We start from the raw sequence: 24749 nt of genomic DNA, 5'->3' as shown, positions 1-24749 counted from the left end.
CCCCTTCCCCACCGCCGCTCTGCCGTGTCTATAATGAACACCACCTTTTTGTGTGAGCATTGACAAATAGGGTATGGGTATGGTAACACACATTTGTCTGGGTACACAAAGATATGTAGAATACAAGGATTTCCTACAACAGACCTGTCAGGAGAGGGGACAGATCCCCTATAGATCCAGTGACTCACAGATGATGTCTTCTCTGATGGGAGTCGTTTTATTTTATTCTTCATCTGACGCAGACCGTTATGGTGACTTCTCCTGGTGAGACATCTTTGCCCATCACTTCTGTCTAGAGGTCCTTTTGCAGGATATATGCAATGCCTTTTTGCTGAGATTCGTGGCAAAAACGTGACAAAACAATATTGTACTTTGGGCGACCATGGGAGCGGCCACCCAAAACGCCCTATGATGATCCGCCATTGGTCCTCATAGGCTTCTGTACAAGGCATTGTTAGGCCTCCGGTTGCCATACCAACCATCGGCACCCAAAGGATTGCGTCGCTGGGCAAAAACCCCTCAGATGCTGCGATCTCTATTGATTCCACCTTCTGATTGGTTAATCAGCCAGATCGGGGACTAGCTTTGGTCCTGGCTGTTACAGCAGGGTGTCAGCTGTAACATACAGCTGACACCCTGCGATGATGAGCCTGCACTATTACCGCCACGTAATGGTACTGCGCATTGTGGGAACCCCTTCCCGACAGCGCCGTGTATATGGCAGATGTTGGGAAGGGGTTAATATTCATGCAGTTCCCCTTAGGGCGGATTTACACATGTGTGCGTTTTGCGCACACAAAAAATGCGGCGTTTTGTGTGTGCAAAATGCACTTAACAGCTCCGTGTGTCATGATCATATGGTGCGCGGCTGCGTGCTTTTCGCTCAGCCGCCATCATTGACACTGTTTGAATGTAAACAGAAAAGCACCACGTACTTTTCTGTTTACAAACATACAAAGTGTTACTGCTGTTGCGCGAATCACGCGCGTCCCACGGAAGTGCTTCCGTGTGGTGCGCATGATTTTCATGCACCCATTGACTTCAATGGGTGCGTGATGCGCAAAAAAAGCCGAAATAGAGGACCGGTCGTGAGTTTTACGCAGCGGACTCACGCTGCGCAAAAATCACTGACAGTCTGCACTGCCCCATAGACTAGCATAGGTCCGTGCGACGCACGTGAAAAACACGAGCGTTGCACGGACGTATTACACGTTCGTGTAAATCCGCCCTTACAGCAACACAAGCATCAATTAGCGAATATGTTTTCCAATCGTTCCCTAAAGGCACTAATACAATATTTACTGAATAGATTCTTACGTTTTGAAGGCCGATGACATGCCTAGGTTGGTGAAGAAGCTGGGTTTGTGTGGGCGATCTCTCGTATAACGAGAACATTTAGGTTATAACCATGTCAGTTACATTCAGGGTAAAGTAAGCACATTCTGACAGTCGCTAAGTAACAAGCACAAACACATGAGCTCAGACATAAGGAGCATCTGTCTAGGTTGGAAAATGTTTTTAAAACTGGTGTGTCTGTGTGTCTTTGTGTGTCTGTATATGTACCCCTATATGCATAAAAGCCATCATTTAATATTTTGTTTTTCTAACACAAAAAAATTACTTTAAGACACATTGATGTACCATGAACATGACAAAAGTGTACAAAATGTATAATAACAAATACATGTTAGAAGTGGTTTTATATGTGACATTTCTCATACATCTTCGGCAAATCCGTTTGGCATGACATATCCAGATACATTTCTGATCTTCAGAGAAGTCTTTTCAGGACATTCTAAAGATGAAAAATTTGTCCCCATAATGAAAGCTACATTATGAGTACATCATAAAATGTCTGATACCAGGAGTCCTGTTCACCTGTACAGCGGTCGGGCCGGGAAATGCGTCAGACACTGGGACCGGTTTTTATGGGCCGAACTCGGTCGTGTGCAAGGGCTCTATGTAAAATGGTTTTATTAGGATAGCCACAACAATGATTGATATTCCAACACACAAGTAGGAAAATTCTGATACGTTTTACTAGCTTTAGAACAACTATAAATCCAGCGAAAAAAAAGTTCACACTTTTATGCTTATAGATTGAAATGTGTAAGGTGTTTTCGGGGCTACTAAAAAAAAAATAGAAAAAGACATGGCGTACCTACTGATATGAGCACTGCAGCCAGTGATTGCACAGAAATCAGAGCATGCTGTTGTTTTTCAGATTCGCAGGTCATTCTGATGCAAAATTTCAAGGAGGATTTTACCCTTTTAAATGTAGAAGGAGTTAAATTCGCAGGGTATCCCCCGCAAAATCTGCATGCAACAGTTTTTCATTTTGCTGTGGATATGCTGCAGAAAAATCTGCAACAAATCCAGTATGTGTGTGGGTTACTCAGGGTGCGTCCAGATGTGGTGGACAATTTCCGCCACAGATTTTGCCGTAAATTTGTGACAAATCCGCAATAAATCTGTGGCAAATTCCACATATGTTACATGCAGATTTTGTTGTGGCTTTGCCACAGGTTTCAACCTATGCATTGCTTTCAGTGTGGATGTTTTGAAAACCCCATCCACTTGAATTGTACTGTAAATTGCTATGGATTTACGATGTGGAAGTGGCACAACAAATCCGCCACGTCTGTATGGACCCTTGAAGAGCAACAACTTGGAGTCCTGTTTTAAGGCTCTATATCAGTACGAAGTGGAGGTTTTGTTGAGAGGGAACACTTGTTAGACGTGCATCTGAGAATATCTGGTGAGCTGATCTTTGCCATTGCTTTTCAACAATTCCATTTTTATTAGGATACAACCTTTACTCAATCAATATGTGTCTCAAAGACTATTTGTCGATAGACATTAATATATTTTAACATTTCTATTTTCAGATAATTGATCAAACACGTCATGTTGCTGAAGCTACCCAAGTCAAGGAAATTGAAAAATGGAAGAAGCTTGTGCAACAAAAGAACATGGAGCTGGAAAAGTTTAGAACAGAGTTAGATGCAATATTAGATGTTCTCCGAGTGTTACAGAAACAGGGAGTTGTTATTCCAACTTCAGCATCTGAAATATACTAATAAGTACAAATGTAGCAACTTTATATTGCCATTTAACGCATCACAAGCTGTTGAAACGAATGGTATGTAATGTGTTAAATGTAAATTTCCCAAGTTGGTTACATCTGTATGACTGACTAATAACGCAAATGGATATTTCTATGTGCATCTTATAATTTAATAAGTTAAATAAGGTTATTTATAAAATTGTATTTTCTCTATAAAGTGTTTTCTGTACAAATTTTGTTTTATATATTAACATTTCAATGAACACAAAAAAAAGATCTGTGTGATATGATTGTATACAGTAGATTGGGAAATAGTAATCTGTGGGAATTATGTGATCGTACTGTCAGTTCTACACAGGATCTCTGTGATATTTGGCAGCAGGGTCATTTCCATTATTTGACACATGTACTGACGGATGGGGGCTTTTCTGTGAAACGTATGGCAGGTAATGAGGGGGACTCAACCAAATGGAACACAATGGGTCTCATACTAAAAATGAGTGCAGACAATTGTAAAATGCTGAAAAACAATGGAGTTAAAATGACAATTTGCGCACATTTACAAGTATATAAAAATGATAAAACAAGTCAAATATTATCATAAACTTATAAATAAGTGCATTTATTGTCACAACAGTACTGAAAGCCGACATGCACATTTTTTTTTTTTTTGGTGCAGTTTTGAAAAGCTGGTAAGAAAAACACGTTTTTGTTTTTTTTAATAACCCATGCATTTTACAAACTGTTTTAGCTGAAAGCCTATGACTAGTATATTGAAAACCAGATTACAGCTGAAACACTTTAAAAAACGCATGCGTTTTTCCAGATGCATTTTTCTTTGCAGCTTTTTTTAAAAACGCAGAATATGAACTCGGCCATAAAGTTTTCCTTGTTCATGTTTTCAGTGACATTATAACATGGCATACAGAATATAAAAGCTGACTTTCCAATGCAAGACAAGTACTTCCAGGTTTTTTTCAGTTTATAAGGTTCTGCTAGTTTGAACAAGCTGGTTTGTTCTCTAAAATAATTGGTGGGTCATAAATTAGAAGCTCCTCATCAGCTAAAGATGAGTTTTCGTCTGTGCTTACAAAGTTTGGTATGTTGAATTTTGCAAGACCGTTTGGATCCTCATCGACTATAACGTTTCTAACAGTTTGACGAATGGGAATACTATTGTCCAGTGATCTGTTAATTGATTTTGCTCTGTCCAACTGCTCCACTTCACTTATGAAGCAATGAAAGAGTGATCTAGATTCTTCTACTCCTTGCTTGGAAAACATTCTCTTAGCTTCTAATGGTCTACAAAACTCTGCTTCAAAGCTGTTCAGTTGGAGTCTCTTCTCAGACACATCCACATTTCTAATATTCAAGAAGGGGGGGAAAAAAGATACATGAATAATAATTGGAAATACTTATTCTAAATCATATCACGTATTCAGTTTTGTAAATTTCTATTATATGCCCCTTTTTATCAAGTCTGCACTACCATACCAACCATTACCATGACCTTTAATCACACATACAATTTTCCATATTTGAAATCTTTAAAGCTTACTTAACCTTTTATGTGACTCTTCAGCATAAGCAGTCGTGTGTGTGTACTTGAGGATTAACACAATGCCTGACCATTATATGACTTGTATATAGTATTTTTTTCTTCGCAGTGTTTCCCTCTGCAGGCTCTATTTCTAATTCTCCATTTTCCCTGAGATAAAGGGTCGAGTCTAACTGCTATCCTATCTCACATACACAGCACACATACAGAGCAGAGAACGTCCTGGTCCACTATCTCGCTGTAGCACACCCGCAGAAGCAGCATAGAGGAGATTATACAGCAGTAAAACGCCATGTAGCTGAGAATCTAGCACTGGGGTTACAGCCCTCTGTCTTTGTGTTGCGTTCTCTCGTTTGTCCTGTGCTCTCTCTTCTCGTTTGTTGCGCTCTCTCGTTTGTGTTGTGAGCGCTCTCTTTCGTTTGTATCACTCTCTATTGTGTTGCTCTCTCCCTTTGTCTGTCGCTCTCATTTATCTGTAGCTCTCTCCCTCTCGTCTGTCTCTCCCTCTCGCTCTCCCTCATCCTACTCCCCACTTTTTAACAGTCAGTAAATGACATCATTTATATACATCAAATATATTTTAGATTTGCATAAGTTGTTTGAAAGGTTAGTGTCCATTTAAAGAAACACTAATTCATTAAATACCAAATATCTACTGATCTACACCTGTAGTAAAGCACATTTTCCAAATAAATGCAAAAATAGTTTATTATCCAAACACCGTTACAAAGGCCCGTGTACACTTATAGGCGGAGATGTTACTGTTGTGTTGAAGAGTCAAAAGTTTTGTCTGTAATGTCACAAGGAATAACTTAAATGTTGCACAGCAACGAGCTATATGCCGGGTCTGATGTGCTGTGCATCTGCTTCATACCTGACCAAATTCTGTCTTTCCATTTATATAAACTATGAAGAATAAGCCGCATCCATCATAGTACTCTGAATGTGTAGCATAAATGGAAATTTAAGGCAGAATCGGATTTACATTATACATTACGTATATTAGTCTCAGCTACTACACACCAGGGCTTCCCCAAACACTGATCTAGTAATAATATTTAGCAGGATCTAGTAGTAATCTAGAGCAGGGGCGTAACTAGGAAAGACTGGGCCCCATAGCAAATTTTTGACTGGGGCCCCCCCTCCCCCGGGTGTCACACAACCCGCGCCCCCCCCTTGTAGATAGTGCCTTTTTTTTTACAAAACCCCCCCCCCTTTTGATAACGCCATACAGCCCCCCTGTAGATAACACCATACAGCCCCCTTTGTAGATATCTACAGAGGGGGCTGTATGGCGCTATCTACGAGGGGGCTGTATGGCGTTATCTACGGGGGGCTGTATGGCGTTCCCTACAGGGGGGGTGTATGGCTTCTTTACAGGGGGGGAGCTGTATGCCACTAGCTACAGGGGGGGGGCTGTATGGCGTTCCCCCGTGTAGGGAACGCCATACAGCCGTCCCCACATGTAGGGAACGCCATACAGCGTCGTCGTCGTCGTCCCCTGTAGGGAACGCCATACAGCGTCCGTCCCCCCCCTGTAGGGAATGCCATACAGCGTCCCCCCCTCCCAAAAAAAATGCGACCTACAGTGTGTCCTAATAAAAGACATGTATCCCCTATCCACAGGATAGGGGATACATGTGTGATTGCTGGCAGCGATAGGGAGAATGGGGGACTGAAGGTCCCCTGAAGTTCTCCATGACTAACCTCCGACTTCCGGCGTCTGTGCAGCTCACAAAAAATGAAAGGAGCGCTGGTCACGCATGCGCACAAGCGGGACCGGCGCTCCATTCATTTCTCCGGAGCTGCCTACACAGACCCCGGAACTAAGTCCGAGGTTTGTGACTGAGAACTTCAGGGGACTTTCAGCCAGCGATCACACATGTATCCCCTATCCTGTGGATAGGGGATACATGTCTTTTGTTTAATGGCAGAGCGGGGAGATACCTCCCTGCTCTGCCGTAGTGTTCAGTGGTGTCGCGCTGTAGCAGCCATAGCGGCTGCTAGCGGAGCCTCCGGCCATGGTGGGGGCCCGTGCCGGCGGGCGACATGGGCCCCCACATGCCGCGGGCCCCGTAGCAGCCGCTACTGCTGCTACGGCGGTAGTTACGCCACTGATCTAGAGTAATAATGATCCTTGGATATCTCATGTAGACACTATCTTGAGCAGGACATTATAATTGGGAATCTTGAATGGCTAGAGATAGAAGCCCTTATTCATCCTGTCGCCTCTAATCACATTATCCAAATTATTTTTCTTGCACGCTTTATTATGGCTATGCTCATTGCATGTTCTAAGATATAAGCTGATTTGTGATGTGTGTTATATGATGTATTTTCTGTGCAGGAGGCTTCACATGCCCTCCACAGACATATTTGTATTGAGGGCCCCTGATGTGTAACTATGCTCTATAATTTACTGTTTCACTTTCAATCCCATCACTCAATTTTTCATTTTATCAGCCTGAATTTGGTTTACCTAGTCTCCAAACTGCTGTCAGAGTCTATCCATGAAAAATGGTAAGAGCTACATCCAGGTGATATTACGTATATAATAGAGGGCAGGATATTTTTGGTCAATCTATCGGAGAATGATCATTAGGAGCAGAGAATTAAGTTTTAGCGATGGTCCTGACATTTTTGGCAACTAAACTCAGGAGCGGAGATGCAGGATTTATAAGCAGTATTACGCGTGCTCGGACAGGTAAGAGACGTCTCTGTGCCAGTGTCCAAAGTGCAGGCGTAGAGTTAGACGTGCTCCTGATTAGTTACAAAAGCCACATGAAACGGTCACAGCTGTGGGGTAGGTGGACAGACTAGGCCGTAGCGGAGTAGCAGCTGGTCAAATGAAAAGTCTATGACAGACACTAGGGGGAGAGTACCTGGGTAGCAGGCTTGTGCTGGATAACTGGACTTGAAGGCTGCAGTCATCTCAGAGACTTAGAACATGTGAAAGGAAGAAAACAAGGAGAGAAGAGGACAAAACGGCGCTCCTCTAAGGTAATAACGTTTATGGAAAGATAACCGAAGCAATTCACAGTGAGCGGTTAGACTCACCTGGTTTGGTTGTACAAGTATGGGCACAACACTACTACTTTGCATCAATGGAAAAAACAATCTTTCAAATGGACGCCGGCTGCCACCCACTACTATCCCATGGACGAAGCCCACATTGCCTGGGGAGAAGGACTTAATAGAAGGAAAAAAAAGTGTAGCTTTTGGGATACGGCACCAAGCAGGTAATTGTTGGAGTGAAGTCTACAAGTAATCTTCAGTATACATTTTTTTATAAAGAATGTATACTGAAGAATACTTGTAGACTTCACTACAACAGTTACCTGCCTGGCGCCGTGTCCCAAAAGCTACACTTTTTTTTCCTTCTATTCGAATCTCAGAGATTTGACACTGGACTTGAACACTGAAGTCGTCTCGGAAACTTGACGTGGACACAGATAGTGCAGTCGTCTCGGGCACTTGACTTGGTTCAGATACAGGATGCAGCTAGGGAACCTTTGCAGACAAACCCTGGGAAAGACACAGCATTGCTCAGGCACTAGGGAAAGGGGCAAGGTTCCTTTAAGGGTCAGGGTGCGCGGGGATAGTTGGGAACAACTTTACTGGTGTGCGCGCTGTCCCTTTAAGGCTTGGCACGAGCACCCTACGGGACAGACTAGGAGAGGAAGGGAGACACTGGCGAAGATGCACAGTCCTGCAATCGCGGCTGTCGGTAAGGGGATACCGGCGGCCGCGGGCATAACAGTACCCCCCCTTACGCCCGCTCTTCTTATGCCCAGAATGCAGGAGGAACTTCTTGATGAGCGCTGGAGCGTCAGTATTCTCTTCTGGCTCCCAAAAACTCTCCTCGGGAACAAAACTCTTCCAATCTACCAGGTAGAAGGTCTTCCCTCGTACCTTCTTGTAGTCCAGGATCTCCTTTACCTCTAAGAGATTGGAAGAACCACTGGGAGCAATTGCAGAGTCAGGAGATTTACTGTAACGGTTCAGGACCACAGGAGTCAGTAGGGACACATTAAAATAGTTGGGAACCTTGAGAGTAGGGGTAGCTGTAGCTTTGTTTTGGGTACAGTTGGTACATGAAGAGAGATAGTCCACAACATCTTTGGGCAGCGTGGGCCACCAGTAGTGACGAGAAATAAAGTCCTGAGTCTTACGGACACCAGAGTGCCTTGCCAACTTGGAATTATGGACACCAGACCATTTTCTTTCTGCCAGTAGGATGAACAAAACATTTCCCAGGAGGAATGTTTCTAATCTGTAGAGGGTTAACAGAAATAATCCTAGAAGGGTCAATGATATGTTTGAGGGCCCTCTTCTGAGTCATCTGTCTCAAACGACCGAGACAGTGTATCGGCCTTTATATTTTTATTAAGAACTGGAATTTGGAAAAGAACAGCGACCATCTGGCTTGACGAGGGTTCAGTCGTTGTGCAGACTGTAAATTAGTGACGTTCTTGTTATCAGTGTAAATGATAATAGGATGAGCAGTCCCATCTAGCAAATGCCTCCACTTTTCTAAGGCTAATTTGATGGCCAGTAACTCACTGTCCCCAATGGAGTAGTTACGTTCTGCAGGAGAGAAGAGTTTTCAGAAAAAGCCACAAGATACTGCCTTACCCTTGGAGTTTCTTTGAAAGAGAAGTGCTCCAGCACCAATGGAAGAAGCGTCAACCTCCAACGAGACTCATCAGGATGATGAAGTACAGAAGCTGGAGTGAAGGCCCTCTTGCGTTTGAATGCCTCAGGGGTCGAGAGCTTCACATTCACTCCCTTTTTGGTGAGAGCCGTTTGGTATGAACTGGCGGTAGAAATTTGCAAAACCAAGAAATCTCAGAGTGGCCATGTCCTCAAGGTTGTGCCATACAATGATGGACTTCACTTTCTCCGGATCATCTGGAGTCCATGAAATTATACAGCCCAGAAAGGGCAAAGATTTATTTTCAAATACGCACTTTTCAAGTTTGGCGTAGAGGTTATTCCCCTTAACCACGACAGGACTTGGCAAACATGCTTCCGATGTGTTGTCAGATCCAGTGAGTAAATCAAGATGCCGTCCAGATATACCACCACACAGACATACAGTAGATCTCAGAAGATATTGTTTACGAATTCCTGGAACGCAGCTGGAGCGTTACGCAATCCAAGGGGCATCACGAGATATTCGTAGTGACCGTCTCCGGTGTTGAATGCTGTTTTCCATTCGTCACTTTTATGGATACGGATCAAGTTATAAGCCCCGCGTAGATCAAGCTTTGTGAAAATCTTGGCCTCACTAATTCTGTCAAAGAGCTCAGAGATTAGCAGCAAGGGGTATTTGTTCTTGACAGTGATTTGGTTTAAACCACGGTCAGCGATAAATGGCCGGAGAGAGCCATCTTTCTTTTCTACAAAATAGAATCCGGCTCCGGCTGGAGAAGTGGACTTCCTGATAAAGCTCCTCTCGAAGTTCTCCTTGAAGTATGCCGACATAGGTTGGGTTTCAGGCAAGGAGAGAGGATAAACCTGTCCACGAGGAGGTGATGCTTCAGGGAGCAATTAGATTGGACAATCGTAAGAACGATAGGGGGGAAGGACCTCAGCTTTCTTCTTACTGAAGACATCTGCAAAACAGGCATACTGTGGAGGCAGACCAGAGAGTGACTGAGATATCGGGGACTGTACAGGAAGAACCTGAGGCAGGCAGCGGTGAAGGCATCGGTAGCCCCACTGGAGAAGCTCTCCGGAATTCCCGTCGAGGACAGGAGTGTGTTGACAAAGCCACAGAAGTCTCAGCAGGATAGGATTAATAGCTTTTGGCAGAACATAAAAACCTATTTGTTCTGAGTGAAGACCTCCCACTTGCAACTTCAAAGTTTCAGTAAAGGAAAGAATTGGGTCTGGCAGAGCTTAACCATTTACAGAAGAAACTTCTAGATGTTTCTCCAGAGGAGTCGTGGGCAAGTGGAGACATACATAGTTCGTACGGTTGAAAAAAGACACGTCCATCAAGTTCAACCAAGGGATGGGAAAAGGGAAGTAAAAAATTTCTATACATAAGAGCTTAGATTTTTTTGTTCTAGGAAATTATCTAAGCCTTTTTTAAAGCTATCTACTGTCCCTGCTGTGACCAGCTCCTGCGGTAGACTATTCCATAGATTCACAGTTCTCACAGTAAAGAAAGCTTGTCGCCTCTGCAGGTTGAACCTTTTTTTTCCAGACGGAGGGCGTGCCCCCTTGTTTTTTGAGGGGGTTTTACATGGAACCGGATTTTACCATATTTTTTGTATGTGCCATTAATATATTTATATAAGTTAATCATGTCCCCCCTTAGTTGTCTTTTTTCAAGGCTAAATAGGTTTAATTCTTTTAATCTCTCCTCATAACTTAGATTCTCCATGCCCCTTATTAGCTTCGTTGCTCTTCTTTGTATTTTTTCTAACTCCAGGGCATCCTTTCTATGAACTGGAGCCCAGAACTGAACTGTATATTCTAGATGAGGCCTCACTAATGCTTTGTAAAGTGGTAATATTATATGTGGTGCATGGGATGTGTAGTAAGAAATAATAAATGAATAGTGTGTGTGCAAGTGTAATACTATAAGTGAAATATAGGGGGCAGTAATAAATGAAGTGCCTCAATAGAAATAAATGGAAAATGGGGTGCAAGTGAGTGAAACATGGAGGGATAGTGTGTACGTCATGAGGCACAACGTGTATAGCCAGGTAGAAGCCTATTTGTGACGCCTTGATAATTCATAGAGCGGGCTACCCTGCTTGCTATGCCAAACAACAACACACCATGCTCTCCCAGCATCAAAGACCCGGCTGTGTCCAAGAGAAGCGAATATACATAATAATGAAAAATACCTGGGGTATTGGTAATCATTTTGGCCAAAAGGACGCAAGCTCGCAATCCACGACAAGGATCCCCAGACTTGCGAGTCCCTAACTCCTAAACTGGAACAGAACGTTCCTGATGCACAAACAGAACCGATAAAAACACAGGGACATATACAAAAACACCGACAAAGGCCATACTTACAAATGGACACAGCCAGGCCAGAAATGCTGATGAAAGGGCGAGCAGGTGCTTTAAATAATAATAGCCACTCCCACTAGTCTTGAGGGGAGTGGTGTGTGGTGCATGGGATGTGTAGTAAGAAATAATAAATGAATAGTGTGTGTGCAAGTGTAATACTATAAGTGAAATATAGGGGGCAGTAATAAATGAAGTGCCTCAATAGAAATAAATGGAAAATGGGGTGCAAGTGAGTGAAACATGGAGGGATAGTGTGTACGTCATGAGGCACAACGTGTATAGCCAGGTAGAAGCCTATTTGTGACGCCTTGATAATTCATAGAGCGGGCTACCCTGCTTGCTATGCCAAACAACAACACACCATGCTCTCCCAGCATCAAAGACCCGGCTGTGTCCAAGAGAAGCGAATATACATAATAATGAAAAATACCTGGGGTATTGGTAATCATTTTGGCCAAAAGGACGCAAGCTCGCAATCCACGACAAGGATCCCCAGACTTGCGAGTCCCTAACTCCTAAACTGGAACAGAACGTTCCTGATGCACAAACAGAACCGATAAAAACACAGGGACATATACAAAAACACCGACAAAGGCCATACTTACAAATGGACACAGCCAGGCCAGAAATGCTGATGAAAGGGCGAGCAGGTGCTTTAAATAATAATAGCCACTCCCACTAGTCTTGAGGGGAGTGGTGTGTGGTGCATGGGATGTGTAGTAAGAAATAATAAATGAATAGTGTGTGTGCAAGTGTAATACTATAAGTGAAATATAGGGGGCAGTAATAAATGAAATGGAGTGGCTATTATTATTTAAAGCACCTGCTCGCCCTTTCATCAGCATTTCTGGCCTGGCTGTGTCCATTTGTAAGTATGGCCTTTGTCGGTGTTTTTGTATATGTCCCTGTGTTTTTATCGGTTCTGGTAATATTATATCCCTGTCCCACGAGTCCAGCCTCTTTTAATACACGACAATATCTTGCTGGCCCTTGAAGCAGCGGATTGACATTGCATGCCGTTATTTCGTTTATGATTTACAGGTACACCCAGATCCTTCTCAACAAGTGACTCCCCCAGTGTAGCTCCCCCTAGGACATATGATGCATGCAGGTTGTTCGTACCCAGGTGCATAACTTTACATTTATCTACATTAAACCTCATTTGTCAAGTTGACGCCCAAACACTTAGTTTGTTTAAATCCGCTTGTCTAGGCTTCTGCTCACCTCTTCATAAAAACATATCAGGTTAGTTTGACAACTTCTGTCCTTAGTAAAACCGTGCTGGCTGTCTCTTATAATACTATTTTTTTTGTCACATAATCCTGTATATAGTCCCTTAATAGCCCCTCAAACATTTTCCCCACGATGGATGTTAAGCTTACTGGTCTATAATTACCCGGGGAAGACCTAGAGCCCTTTTTGAAAATAGGCACCACATTTGCCCCACGCCAGTCACTTGGCACTATACCAGTCACTGGAGAATCTCTAAATATTATGAAGAGGGGGACAGAAATAACTGAACTAAGCGCTTTAAGAAATCTAGGGTGTAACCTATCTGGTCCCAGGGCCTTGTGTACATTTATTTTATTTAATTAAGCTTGGACCATATCTACATTCATCCAATTCAGTATATCAACTGATATATTAACAGCACTGGCAGCAGCGACATCAGCTGCTCTTTCTTCAGTTGTATATACAGAGCTGAAGAACCCATTTAGTAACTCTGCCTACTCTTGATCCCCTGTGACCAACTCCCCATTACCACTTAGGGTATGTTCACACGGCCAAATTTCAGACGTATACGAGGCGTATTATGCCTCGTTTTACGTCTGAAAATAGGGCTGCAATACGTCGGCAAACATCTGCCCATTCATTTGAATGGGTTTGCCGACGTACTGTGCAGACGACGCGTAAATTTACTGCCTCGGCAAAGAAGTGCAGGGCACTTCTTTGCCACGTAATTTGAGCCGTTCTTCATTGAAATCAATGAAGCACGGCTCAAGGTTTACGAGCGTCTCAGACGCCTCGTAAATTACGAGGAGCTTTTACGTGTGAAACGAGGCAGCTGTTAACAGTCTGTCTTTTCACACGTAACTGCCTCTCAACGTGTGAACATACCCTAACTAGGGGTCCTACATGTTCAGACCTTGGCTTTTTTTGCATTTATATACTTGAAGAATTTTTTGGGATTTGTTTTACTATCCTTGGCCACTCGCCTTTCATTTTGTATTTTTGCTGATTTTATTACCTTTTTACAAATTTTATTAAGCTCTTTATAATTTAAAAAGGCTACAGCTGTATCCCCAGATTTGTATTTTTTCAAATGCCCTTTTTTTGTCATGTATTTCCCTTTTTACAGAAGGTGTAAGCCATGTGGGGTTTAATTTTAGTCATTTATACTTGTTACCTATAGGAATAAATTTTGCACTATAATTTCCCAAAGTAAATTTGAAAATCTCCCATTTATCATTTGTACCGTTATTTGACATTCGTTCTTCCCAGTCTATATCTTGAATTGCAGCCCACATCCTGGGGAAATTGGCCTTCTTAAAATTAAGTGTTTTTGCCCTCCCAGCCTGTGTTTGTTTTTTACAGTATATGTAAAATATAACTATATTGTGATCATTGTTATCGAGGTTTTCACGAACATTGACATTCCCAACAAGCTCTGCATTATTAGAAATGACCAGATCCAACAGAGCTTCACCTCTAGTCGGGTCTTCCACAAACTTGCCCATAAAATTTTCCTGCAACAGGTTGAGGAAATGTCTCCCCTTTGCAGTTGAAGCCGAACCATGACACCAATTAATATCCCGGTAATTAAAATCTCCCATTACCACTACTGTACCCGTCTGTGCAGCCTGCTCCATCTGTTTATATAGCTGAACTTCCATCTCCTCAGTTATATTGTGGGGTCTGTAGATTACACCAAAAGTCATTTTTTTCAGTGTTTACCTCCCTTTGTAATTCCACCAACAAGGTTTCAACCTCCTCATAATCTTCACCATCTTAGGGTATGTGCACACAACCCATTTTCAGATGTAATTCAGGCGGTTTACGCCTCGAATTACGCCTGAAAAGACGGCTCCAATACATCTGCAAACATCTGCCCATTGCCTGCTATGGGTTTTACGATGTTCTGTGCAGAGGAGGTGTAATTTTACGCGTCACTGTCAAAAGACGGCGCCTAAAATTCCGCCTGCGTCTAAGAAGTGCAGGACACTTCTTGGGACGTTTTTGGAGCCGTTATTCATTGACTCCAATGAAGAACAGCTCCAATTACGTCCGTAAAAGACGCCGCAGAAAAACGCGAGTACATGCAAACACTTCTGAAATTCAGGAGCTGTTTTCGCCTGAAAACAGCTCCGTAATTTCAGACATATTTTGCGTTGTCGTGTGAACATACCCTAATGTGTCTTTCACACTCACTTTCATATAACTTCTCACATACAGACATACACCACCACCTTTCCTATTCTACCTGTCTTTCCGAAACAGTGTAAAACCCTGTAGATTTACAGCCCAGTCATGAAAAGAGTCCAGCCATGTTTCAGCAACACCTACTATATCTATATTTTCTTCCAGTACCAAGGCCTTCATCTCCCCCATTTTGCTTGCTGGACTTCTGCCATTTGTGAACATACACATTAACTTGCCTTTTAAATGTTTCACTTTCAGTATCAGAAATTTGATTTGACATTATTTGGGCATTATTTTAATTGCTGTTTTGTAACGAAAGGATCTCCTTATCTTGTTGCCTAGTCCTCTCCCCACAGTCTGTTTCTCCCCCCACCACTATAGTCTGACACCTCTCTAACCTAACTACCCCTTTATTTTTCCAATTGGCCTACCTCCTCAGCCCTAGTTTAAATACTCCGCCACTCCAGCTAGAATTCTCTCCCCCAGCACAGCAGACCCCCTTCCATCTAGGTGCAAATCATCTGCAGAATACAGTTTGCACCCCAATGAAAAGTCAGCCCAGTGCTCTAGGAACCCAAAGCCTTCTCTACACCAAGACTTAAGCCATGCATTTAACTCCCTGAGCTCCCGCTATCTTTCCTGTGATGCGCATGGCACAGGCAGTATTCTTGAGAATACTACCTTGGAGGTCCTTCCGTTCAGCTTGTAGCCTAGTTCTTTAAAATTATTCTTAAGGCTCCTCCACCTACCATTTATTCTGTCATTGGTACATACATGTACCACGACAGCTGGATCATCACCAGCCCCTCCCAGTAATCCACCTGTTCCACCACATGCCGAACCCTTGCACCAGGGAGACCTCAAACCATTCGGTTGAGGTGGTCTTGGCGAGAAAAAAAATTTCTATCCGTCTTCCTAATTATAGAATCCCCTACAACTACCAATTGTCCTGCCTTACCTGCATTACCATCCCGCCGACTACTAGCTGGGCTGTTCTCCCGGCTGTTAGGTAGATCAGTTCCCACTAGGGCTGCCATTTCTGAGACTGACACCCTCGCATCATCACCCAACTTGGTGATTTTGCTTGGAATATCAGAAACAGGATTGGCCTTCCTTTTCTTGGACCCCTTTCTACTGCCCCTAACTACATTAACCCAGCTACTTTCCTGATCCTGCTGACCCATGTCTTCACCCTCAAGTTCTACCCCACTAACTGCTTGCTCAGTCAGCAGCATGCTTTGCTCAAGATTGTCTATCGCCCTCATTCTGCTCCTCCAGATCTCTAATGCGAGCTTCCAGGTGAACAACATGCTCACATCTGCCACAGATGTATTCACCCTGGAACTCCGGCTCCAGTCGTGCATACATATGGCAAACTGTGCACTGAAGAAAACCTCCAATCTTGCTATCATTTATCTCAGTTACAAAAAAACAGTGAACAATTGTTAAAAGAAGAGTACTTACAGGGGCTTTAACTCCTCTTTTTAAATCCGGTTTTATAACTCCACATATCACAAGCCACTTAATTCAGCTAGCTCAGAGTGAGTGCTGCAGGCTAATTTATATCACCTGTGAGCAGTTAACCCCTCCCCCTAGTCAGCTGCTCAGCAGGAAAGCTGCTGCAAAGAAAAAAAGGTTTTTAAATTGTGTCAGTTTTTGCTAGTTTCTATTTGCAAGCACTCAATTCAGTTATCTCGCACAGATTCACACACAGGAACACAATCCTATTTTATAACTCCACTTATATCACAAGCCACTTAAATCAGCTAGCTCAGAACAGAGCTGGTCCACTTAGGACTGTTGCATGAAATTCACAGCCGCTCCAGAATCCAGATAAGCGGAAGTAAAGTGTGATTCTTCTCCAGAGGAAATTGTCACAGGAATCAATAACTTGGGAGAAAATGTTGCAGTCGGCGTCTGTCCTCCTAGGGTAGTGTCTCCTATCAACCCTAGGTGCTGGAGTTTCCTGGCTTCTGAGGACATTGACTCACAAAATGACCCTTATGGCCACAATACAAACACAGTCCTGCAGAACATCTGCGCTACCGCTCCTGTCAGACAGTCGGAGTCCGTCCAGTTGCATAGGCTCTTCAGGGAGAGCAACAGAAGGCTGTAGCAGTGGTCTCTGGAAGTTAGGCGCCAGTCTGTAGGACCATTTTTTCTGACAAACTTCCTGGGTGCGTTCTTGGAACCTCATGTCAATCCAAGTAGTTAGAGGAATTATAGCAAACAATGTAGACGGGAGATTACGGGCCCCCAGTTCATCTTAAATTTGAGGGGCTAACCCTTGCTAAAAGTTTGCTACCAATGCCTCATTATTCCAGGCAAGCTCTGCTGCGAAAGCACGAAACTGGATGCCGTTTTCTCGTTACTGTCAATTCGCCTTGACGGAGAGTCAGGAGCGAAGCAGCTGCAGAAGACGTTTGGTGCGGTTCCTCAAACACTGTACGAAAAGTCTCCAAAAACAAGTGTAGTTTGGAAGATTACGGCCCCACACGTTCCCAGATAGGGTTCGCCCATGCCAGGGCTTTGCCAGAGAGGAGAGAGGCAATAAAAGCAACCTTGATCAATGTCCGAGGGGAAAAGATGGGCGTGCAAATGAAAGTGGATCTTGCACTGGTTGCTAAAGCCTCTACAGATTTTTGCATCGCCATTGTAACGAGGTGAAAGTGACAATGAAATTCCGGACCCAGAACTGACTGGAGTCATGGTGGGTAGAGGAATAGGGGGAGTACAAAATAAAGCAAGCTGGCTTGTGCCAGACTATCGAAAGCAGGCTTGTGCTGGATAACCAGACTTGAACACTGAAGTCGTCTCAGCCACTGGATATGGACACCGGACACGGATAGTGCAGTCTTCTCAGACACTGGACTTGGCTCGGACACTGGACACAGATACAGGATACAGCAGACAAACACTGGGAAAGACACAACATTGCTCAGGCACTGGGGAAAGGGGCAGGGTTCCTTATAAGGACCAGGAACAATTTTACTGGTGTCTCGCACTGGCCCTTTAAGGCTTGGCACTAGCGCGCACCCTACAGGACAGACGAGAGGAAGCATAGAGCACAGCACGCCAGCGTCTCTGGGAAGAGGGGCGCCGGCGAAGATGCACAGTCCTGCTGTGGGGGATGCCGGTGGTCCGCGGGCATAACAGAAATTCTGCATGCTCGGCCATGGAACTAAAAGCCACCACACTAATAGTTACAACAGCTAGACATTGTACAGATCATTGGGCAGAGGTAGATATGGATTTTGAAAATATATTTTTAGTTTTTTTTTTAACATTCAGTATTTTGAGAAATTTCTAAACATGGTAAAACCCCTTTAAGTTATACATTCCCCCAGGAGCTGGGCTGCTATTATATACTTCTGGAATAATAAATGGATCCCTGAATAATAATAAACTACTACTGTAAATACAGAAGTTCTTTGTTTCACAGACCTGTCCAAGACAGTGTGCAAGAGCAGCTGGCAAGTTACACTAGCAGAAACCCCATCAAAATCTTATAAAGGACTTGTAATATATGAGAAATGCATCCCCAGAACTGTCACGCGATGTTGTTGCTGCTGTCTTCTTTATCACTCCACTAGGTGGCACTTGTGCACTGGTAAAACCAGCCACTGTCTGGCAATGTATGGGAGAAGATATGAGAGAGGTGTTGCTGCAAACAGGGGAAAGTGGTAAAATCCACCACCTTACATACCTACATCATCCCGTTGTATCAGTCACCTGCTATAGTGGCTCTCAAGAAAAAGCTTCACATGTTATATTTGGTGGCAGGGTAGAATAGTTGAAAGGTTTTGCTCCTAAATAGTACAGATTCTCACTAGCGTTTTATGCTCACCTTTAGAAAGGGACCAGCTGTACTCCTCTTGGGTGACAAACCTCAGAAAACATTAAATATTGCATATAAACCGATTTAACGTGTAGCCATGACCACACATGTTTTTTCTGCCCAAGCATAAAGGACGCCCACCCTATCCATAATGACTATAATCAGTAGAATTAAGAGAATAATACACTAATTATAAAACTTGAAGCTATTAGAACTGAAAACCAAGGAAAGCTATGAAAAAAATAAACCAACCACTTACCCACATTAGTTGCATATGATCAGACAGGGCTAAAGGTGATTCTTTAAAAATAGTGTCAAGTTGGTAAAACAAGGGCTTTTGGGGACAGCACGGTGGCTCTGACTAGCACTGCCGTCCTGTAACGCTTAGGTCCAATGCATGAATCCAACCAATGTATGTTCTCTCTATGTTTATTGTGGGTTTCTATCCACAATCAAAAAACTTACTGATAGGTTAATTAACTTTTTGTTACTAAACCAAAATATGTCTCAAATTAAATACACAATTAGACCTGTATAGTCCAAAATATAATATTTTATTCATCCATAGACATGGACACCCCCGTCCCGCAATAACATACAAATATATAAAACATAATGAAAAACCATGAACTCTTTTATAGAGACCATCAAAAACGCCAGCAACAACAATGTATACGAATTACAAGTTTATAGTTGCATACAAAAGAGAAAAACCGTGTCTAGGCCTGATTTGCTAATTAATTTTTCTGTGCGAGAGGTTTTGAGCCCCACCATGGACAGAGACTGATGTGCAGGCCCTATTAGACGGAGCGATTATCGTACAATTTTTTTATATGATCGTTCGACTTAACCGCCATGTGTAATAGTGTGCAATGATCGAATGACGAAAAATAAATTGTTGGGTTTCTCTGGATCGGCCACATCTAACTGAGCGTAAGATTATCATTCCTTGCCGCCACTTCCCCTCGTCTAATCGGAAATCTTTCAGTCGTTAACAGCAAAAACCTTTAGCAAAAGTTGTCACGTGTAATCAAACAAACGCAAACGACTCGCTAAATCGTCGCTCGTTCATGAAAGATTATCTGCCTGACTAATAGGATCCTAAATAATAAATTGATAAGGAGGCTTTAACCCGAATATCCAGACACAATTAAAAACGTTTTAATAGGAATTCATATATTTACATTCACTCACATGTAAAATCACGACATCGATTTTTATGTTAAACATTTTTTTTAAATTTTACATGTTTATATTAACCAGTTCAGGACCGGGCTATTTTGAGCATTCAGGACCAGACACCATTTAGCCATTTTTAGCACGTGTTTGTTAAATGGCTATAACTTTTTTATTTGTTGGGCTAACGTCGTGATTTTTGCGATATTTTTTCCGGTGGACAATGCAGGTTTCTTTTTTTTATCATTTTTATACACATCCTTTTTGCTATTTTAGAATTTTTGTTCATAAATTTTGAAAATAATAGTAAAAAAATAAGCTTTTTTACGTTTGAGCTATTTTTTTTTTTGGTAATAACATAGTCTTACCCTAAAATAGAGCTTTTATTTGTGATCGTCATTGTCTACCGTAAATTGTAATATATTACATGTCTATATTAGGGTAATTGGCTCAGGGCTAGCGTTACGACAATGATTGGTGGGAGGGGAATGTTTTTTTTTTGGGGTGGGTATTTTATGTGTATTTATTATTACATTTTTTTTTGCACTTTACGTTACTATTTTTTTATTACTATGGTCTGTCCCTCAAAGGTCAAAAAATACCTTTGGGGAACTTTATTTATATTTTTTTCTTCCTTTTACACGATCATTTCCACTGTAACTGGAGCCGCACAGCAGCCCCAGTTACAGGGGAAATCAGCCCTCTCATAGTGACGATTGTCACTAACTGCGCTGTGCTGGGTCTAGTAAGACCCAGCAGCAGTCTGTCAGTAACGGCACCCGGCGATCATGTGACCAGTCACATGATCACCGGGAGGAATAGAGACAGCGCCGCTGCTGCTGTCGTCTCTATTCCCATACACAGCGTTCATTGAGCGCTGTGTAAAAGAGATCGGAGAAGACAGAAGCAGCGAAAGCTGCTCCTATCTTCTCCTCAGGGTCCCCGGCAGTCACTGACAGCCGGAGACCCGACAATCAGCTGCCCGATCGCTTGGGCAGCATGTTAAAACCTGAGCCGTAAAATGTCTATGGCGCGGGTTTTAAGGACCCTGACCAGTTAAAACATAATACTGAAATATTGCAGTTTTTAAATTAACACTAAGCCTCACAATGGACTGACGCTTCCTGTTCTGTACAGATCACTTTTCAGCAGTCCTCTCCCTATGACTGCAAGCAGGAGAACAATGAGAGTTAACACTTCTATTATAAAGCTGGAGGCAGATAACACAAGATCCACCATTGACATCAGCCGGTGGACAAAGCTCCCCCTCCCTGCACAATGACCATTGCACAGGTCACAGATCATGCCTAGAACACTCTCCCTTAGAAGTCAATAGGTAATCAGACTATTGTTTCCAGTGGCCCATTTGGCTGCTGTAAAGCATATTTCTGAATGCTGTAAATAGAGCAGCTGATCAGCCAAGATGGCCACCTTTATAATCTTGTACATAAAATAGAATCATAAAATCAACAATTAGAGAATAAAAACAGATTGGGGAAAAATATGTTTTACTATTTGGTTTAATTAGTAAAAACATATGTGAGACATTCCCTTTAATGTTACATAATTATGTAAATGTTTGAGACTTACTCTTGGTGTGGAGCTCCTGTCTTGGTCAACAAAGTCAGAACAAAAAACATAAAAATAACAAAGACAGCCAGGCCAACCCAAAATCCAATCACGATAGAATCTGCAATTAATAAAAGAAAGAATCTGTAATAAACGGAGGTTAAAAGCTATTTTTATATATCTGTGTCGATACTAACCCTGTCACTACCCTTTACCACCAAGGAAATGGGCATTAACCCCTTCACTACCTTAGACCAAGGAAGTTAGTATAAACTTACTGTCAGCTGTCTGTCACAGAGACTATGCTGGAACATAGGGAGGTGACTAAACCACTGGTCAATAGGTATATAATATTAAAAGCTATGTAAACCTTTGTAGCCTTTTATTTTTATTATGATTAAATGTATGTATTTTGTGCTTAAAAACATTTTTCTAATTGACTTTTATTACAATTCTGTTTACTTTTGCGATGCAGCTTCTATATATGTACTATACATATAAGCTGCATAGCGCCACTGTAAGCTTAATCCATTAGGCCCTGTTCACACAGAGTTTTTTGATACGTATTTTTTGATGCGGAAACCGTGTCGGAAAACGCGTAAAAAAATCGGCCGAAAATACCTCCCATTGATTTCAATGGGACGCGGACGCGTTTTTTTTACCGCGAGCGGAAAAACCGCCTCGCGGTAAAAAGAAGCGCCATGCCCTATCTTCGGGCATTTACGCCTCTGACCTCCCATTGACATCAATGGGAGGCAGAGAAAGAGTATTTCGCAGCGTTTTTGCCCGTAGCACTCAATGGGCGCGAGCGAAAAACGCAGCGAAAAACACGGCAAATGGATTGCAGGCAGAGGAAAATCTGCCTCAAAATTACAAACAAAAATTGAGGCAGAATTTTCCTTCTACAAAAAACTCAGTGTGAACTCAGCCTTAGGCCTTATTCACACAAACGTGTCCGTTTTGCGTGCGCAAAAAACACTGCGTTTTGCGCGCGCAAAAGCTCAGTGTGACATGTGTATATGGTGCGTGGCTGTGTGATTTTTGCGCAGCCGGCATCATTATGACACTCCCTTTTTATGTGACGACACAGTAAAGAAGGAGGGAATTTTATGTTTCCCTTCTCTTCTTTACCAGCTGTAGCGCGAATCACGCGCGTCACTCGGAAGTGCTTCTGTGTGCCTTGTGCGATTTGCACGCACCTATTGACTTCAATGGGTGCGTGCTGCGCGAAACACGGGCAAGTATAGGACATGTCGTGAGTTTTACACAGCGCACATACGATGCGTGAAAATCACTGATAGTCTGAATGGCCCCATTCACTAACATAGGTCCGTGCGATGCACGTATCATGGACGTATAACACGTTCGTGTGAATAAGGCCTTAGTCTGTCCCATTGTGGTGCGGTTTTTTGCCCAGAATTTCTCTGTTGAGGAAAGCAGTGTAGAAAAAAAATGTTTATACCTACCCCGGCCATTGTCCTAGTGACGCGTCCTTCCTTCGCCGTCCCCTCCGGCCTCCCTGGATGACAATGCAGCCCATGGGACCGCTGCAGCAGTCACATGGGATGGAACATTATCCCAGGAGGCTGGACTGGAGGAAGAGCAGGAAATTCTGGGCAAGTATGATTTTTATTTTTTCTGAGTTGCAATTTTTGTGGCTGAATCGCTGTGATTCTGCCGCAAATGTCGGAACACTTGGCTTTCTGTTACGGGCTTTGCTTCCCTATTGAATTCAATGGGTAAAACCCGAACGCAAAAGCAACGAAAACGCAACATAAATTGACATGCTGCAGATTTAATTTCCATACCGTAGGTCAACTTATTAACGTTTTAGCTGCTTTTTTCTCCGCAGCATGGGCATGAGATTTTCAAAATCTCATCCATTTTAATGCTACTGCAAATGCTGTGGAATTTCTGCACATAATTATGTTGCGGAAATTCCGCAGCATTTACGCTACATGGGAGTCTGGCCTTAGGGTTATCCTGTGTATTAGAGACACGCAGGAGCTGCTGTCAGCAGAGTCGTCTGTCCAGGAGACTGACGTATTTAGCCTGGGACACTGTCATTAACCTCTATACTGTCCTAAACCATCATGAATGCTGAAATTAATCCCTTTACTGCCCTAGACCAGGAAGAATGTTGACATTTATTCCTTCAATACCCTAGACCACCATCGATGTTGGCGTTGGTCCTGTCATTATTCTAAACCCCTGTGGAAGTGGGCATTTACTTCTTCACTAGCCTAGACCAATTGGGATATTATTTATTTAACCACGATCATAGACCAGTAGGGATGTTGATATTGATCCTTCACAAGTGTAGATGACCAGGGTTGTAAACATGAACCCCTTAACTACCCTAGACTACCAGGTATGTTACAATTATCCCTTTACCCCATAGACCAATAGACAGAAGATTTTATTTTTTTCTTGACAAGAAGTCAGGACTGTCCTGACATTTTTGGCGCTTTATGCAACATTTATCTAGATGTTGTGTTGTACTATGTATCTTGTTGCTGTATGGCCAACTATTTGGGTGCTATACAGCAATATTTATTAATATATTTAATGTTTTAGATTGCCCAACATAGAGAGAACAGTGCCTAGTTCTCTAACTGCCCATCTCACCAGCTATAAAGGCTTACACTGGGCTAGACCTAGACCTTTTTTTGTAGAGCGCGTGAGATCGCTGTCCATAGGAATGTATTAGACTACAGCGAATTATCTCACTACGAAAAAATCACTGTGATAAATCGATGTCCATAGAAATTCATTGAGTAGCTTGAAAATCTCTTCACAATCACTCCAGTCAAGAGATTTGGTATTTATTTATTTATTAATCGCTACATGCTGAAATGTTAGAGCTACACACACACAAAAAAAAGAAAAAAGAAATAGTGGCACATCACAGTCCCGGTTGCTTTATGGGAAATGGTTTTCAAATTTCAGGTATACGGTGCACGCAGTAGAAGTCGTAGCCAAGTCGACTTAAAATGTAGACAAAAGAATAGAGAAACCGCAGCACACGTTTCTTGAGGTATCAAAAAATGTTAAAAAAATATTATGGTGGAATAAATACTTTTTAC

The 24749-nt window shown here is 42.7% G+C and overlaps 2 protein-coding genes across 11 annotated transcripts in view; one reads left to right on the top strand and one right to left on the bottom strand.

Moving 5' to 3' along the window:
- Positions 1–3540, top strand: part of CEP162 (centrosomal protein 162) — a 110457-nt gene extending 106917 nt beyond the window's left edge. For 2 of the 10 annotated variants that reach the window (XM_075862094.1, XM_075862093.1), the window contains exon 27: positions 2889–3540. In XM_075862094.1, the coding sequence (XP_075718209.1) occupies positions 2889–3080 (192 nt within the window). In that variant the 3' untranslated portion in view covers positions 3081–3540. The remainder of the gene's footprint in view (positions 1–2888) is intronic. The other 8 variants (XM_075862103.1, XM_075862102.1, XM_075862095.1 and 5 more) reach the window with 7 other exon arrangements.
- Positions 3364–24749, bottom strand: part of MRAP2 (melanocortin 2 receptor accessory protein 2) — a 54532-nt gene continuing 33146 nt past the window's right edge. The window contains exons 3-4 of the mRNA XM_075862104.1: positions 21685–21784; positions 3364–4429 (exon numbers count right to left, since the gene is read on the bottom strand). Coding sequence (XP_075718219.1) covers positions 4063–4429; positions 21685–21784 — 467 coding nt within the window. The 3' untranslated portion in view covers positions 3364–4062. The remainder of the gene's footprint in view (positions 4430–21684; positions 21785–24749) is intronic.

Source organism: Rhinoderma darwinii, chromosome 4, assembly GCF_050947455.1.
Source record: "Rhinoderma darwinii isolate aRhiDar2 chromosome 4, aRhiDar2.hap1, whole genome shotgun sequence".
Taxonomy (NCBI): domain Eukaryota; kingdom Metazoa; phylum Chordata; class Amphibia; order Anura; family Rhinodermatidae; genus Rhinoderma; species Rhinoderma darwinii.
Note: the sequence above shows the minus strand (reverse complement) of the source record. Positions and strands in the feature narration are given on the sequence as shown.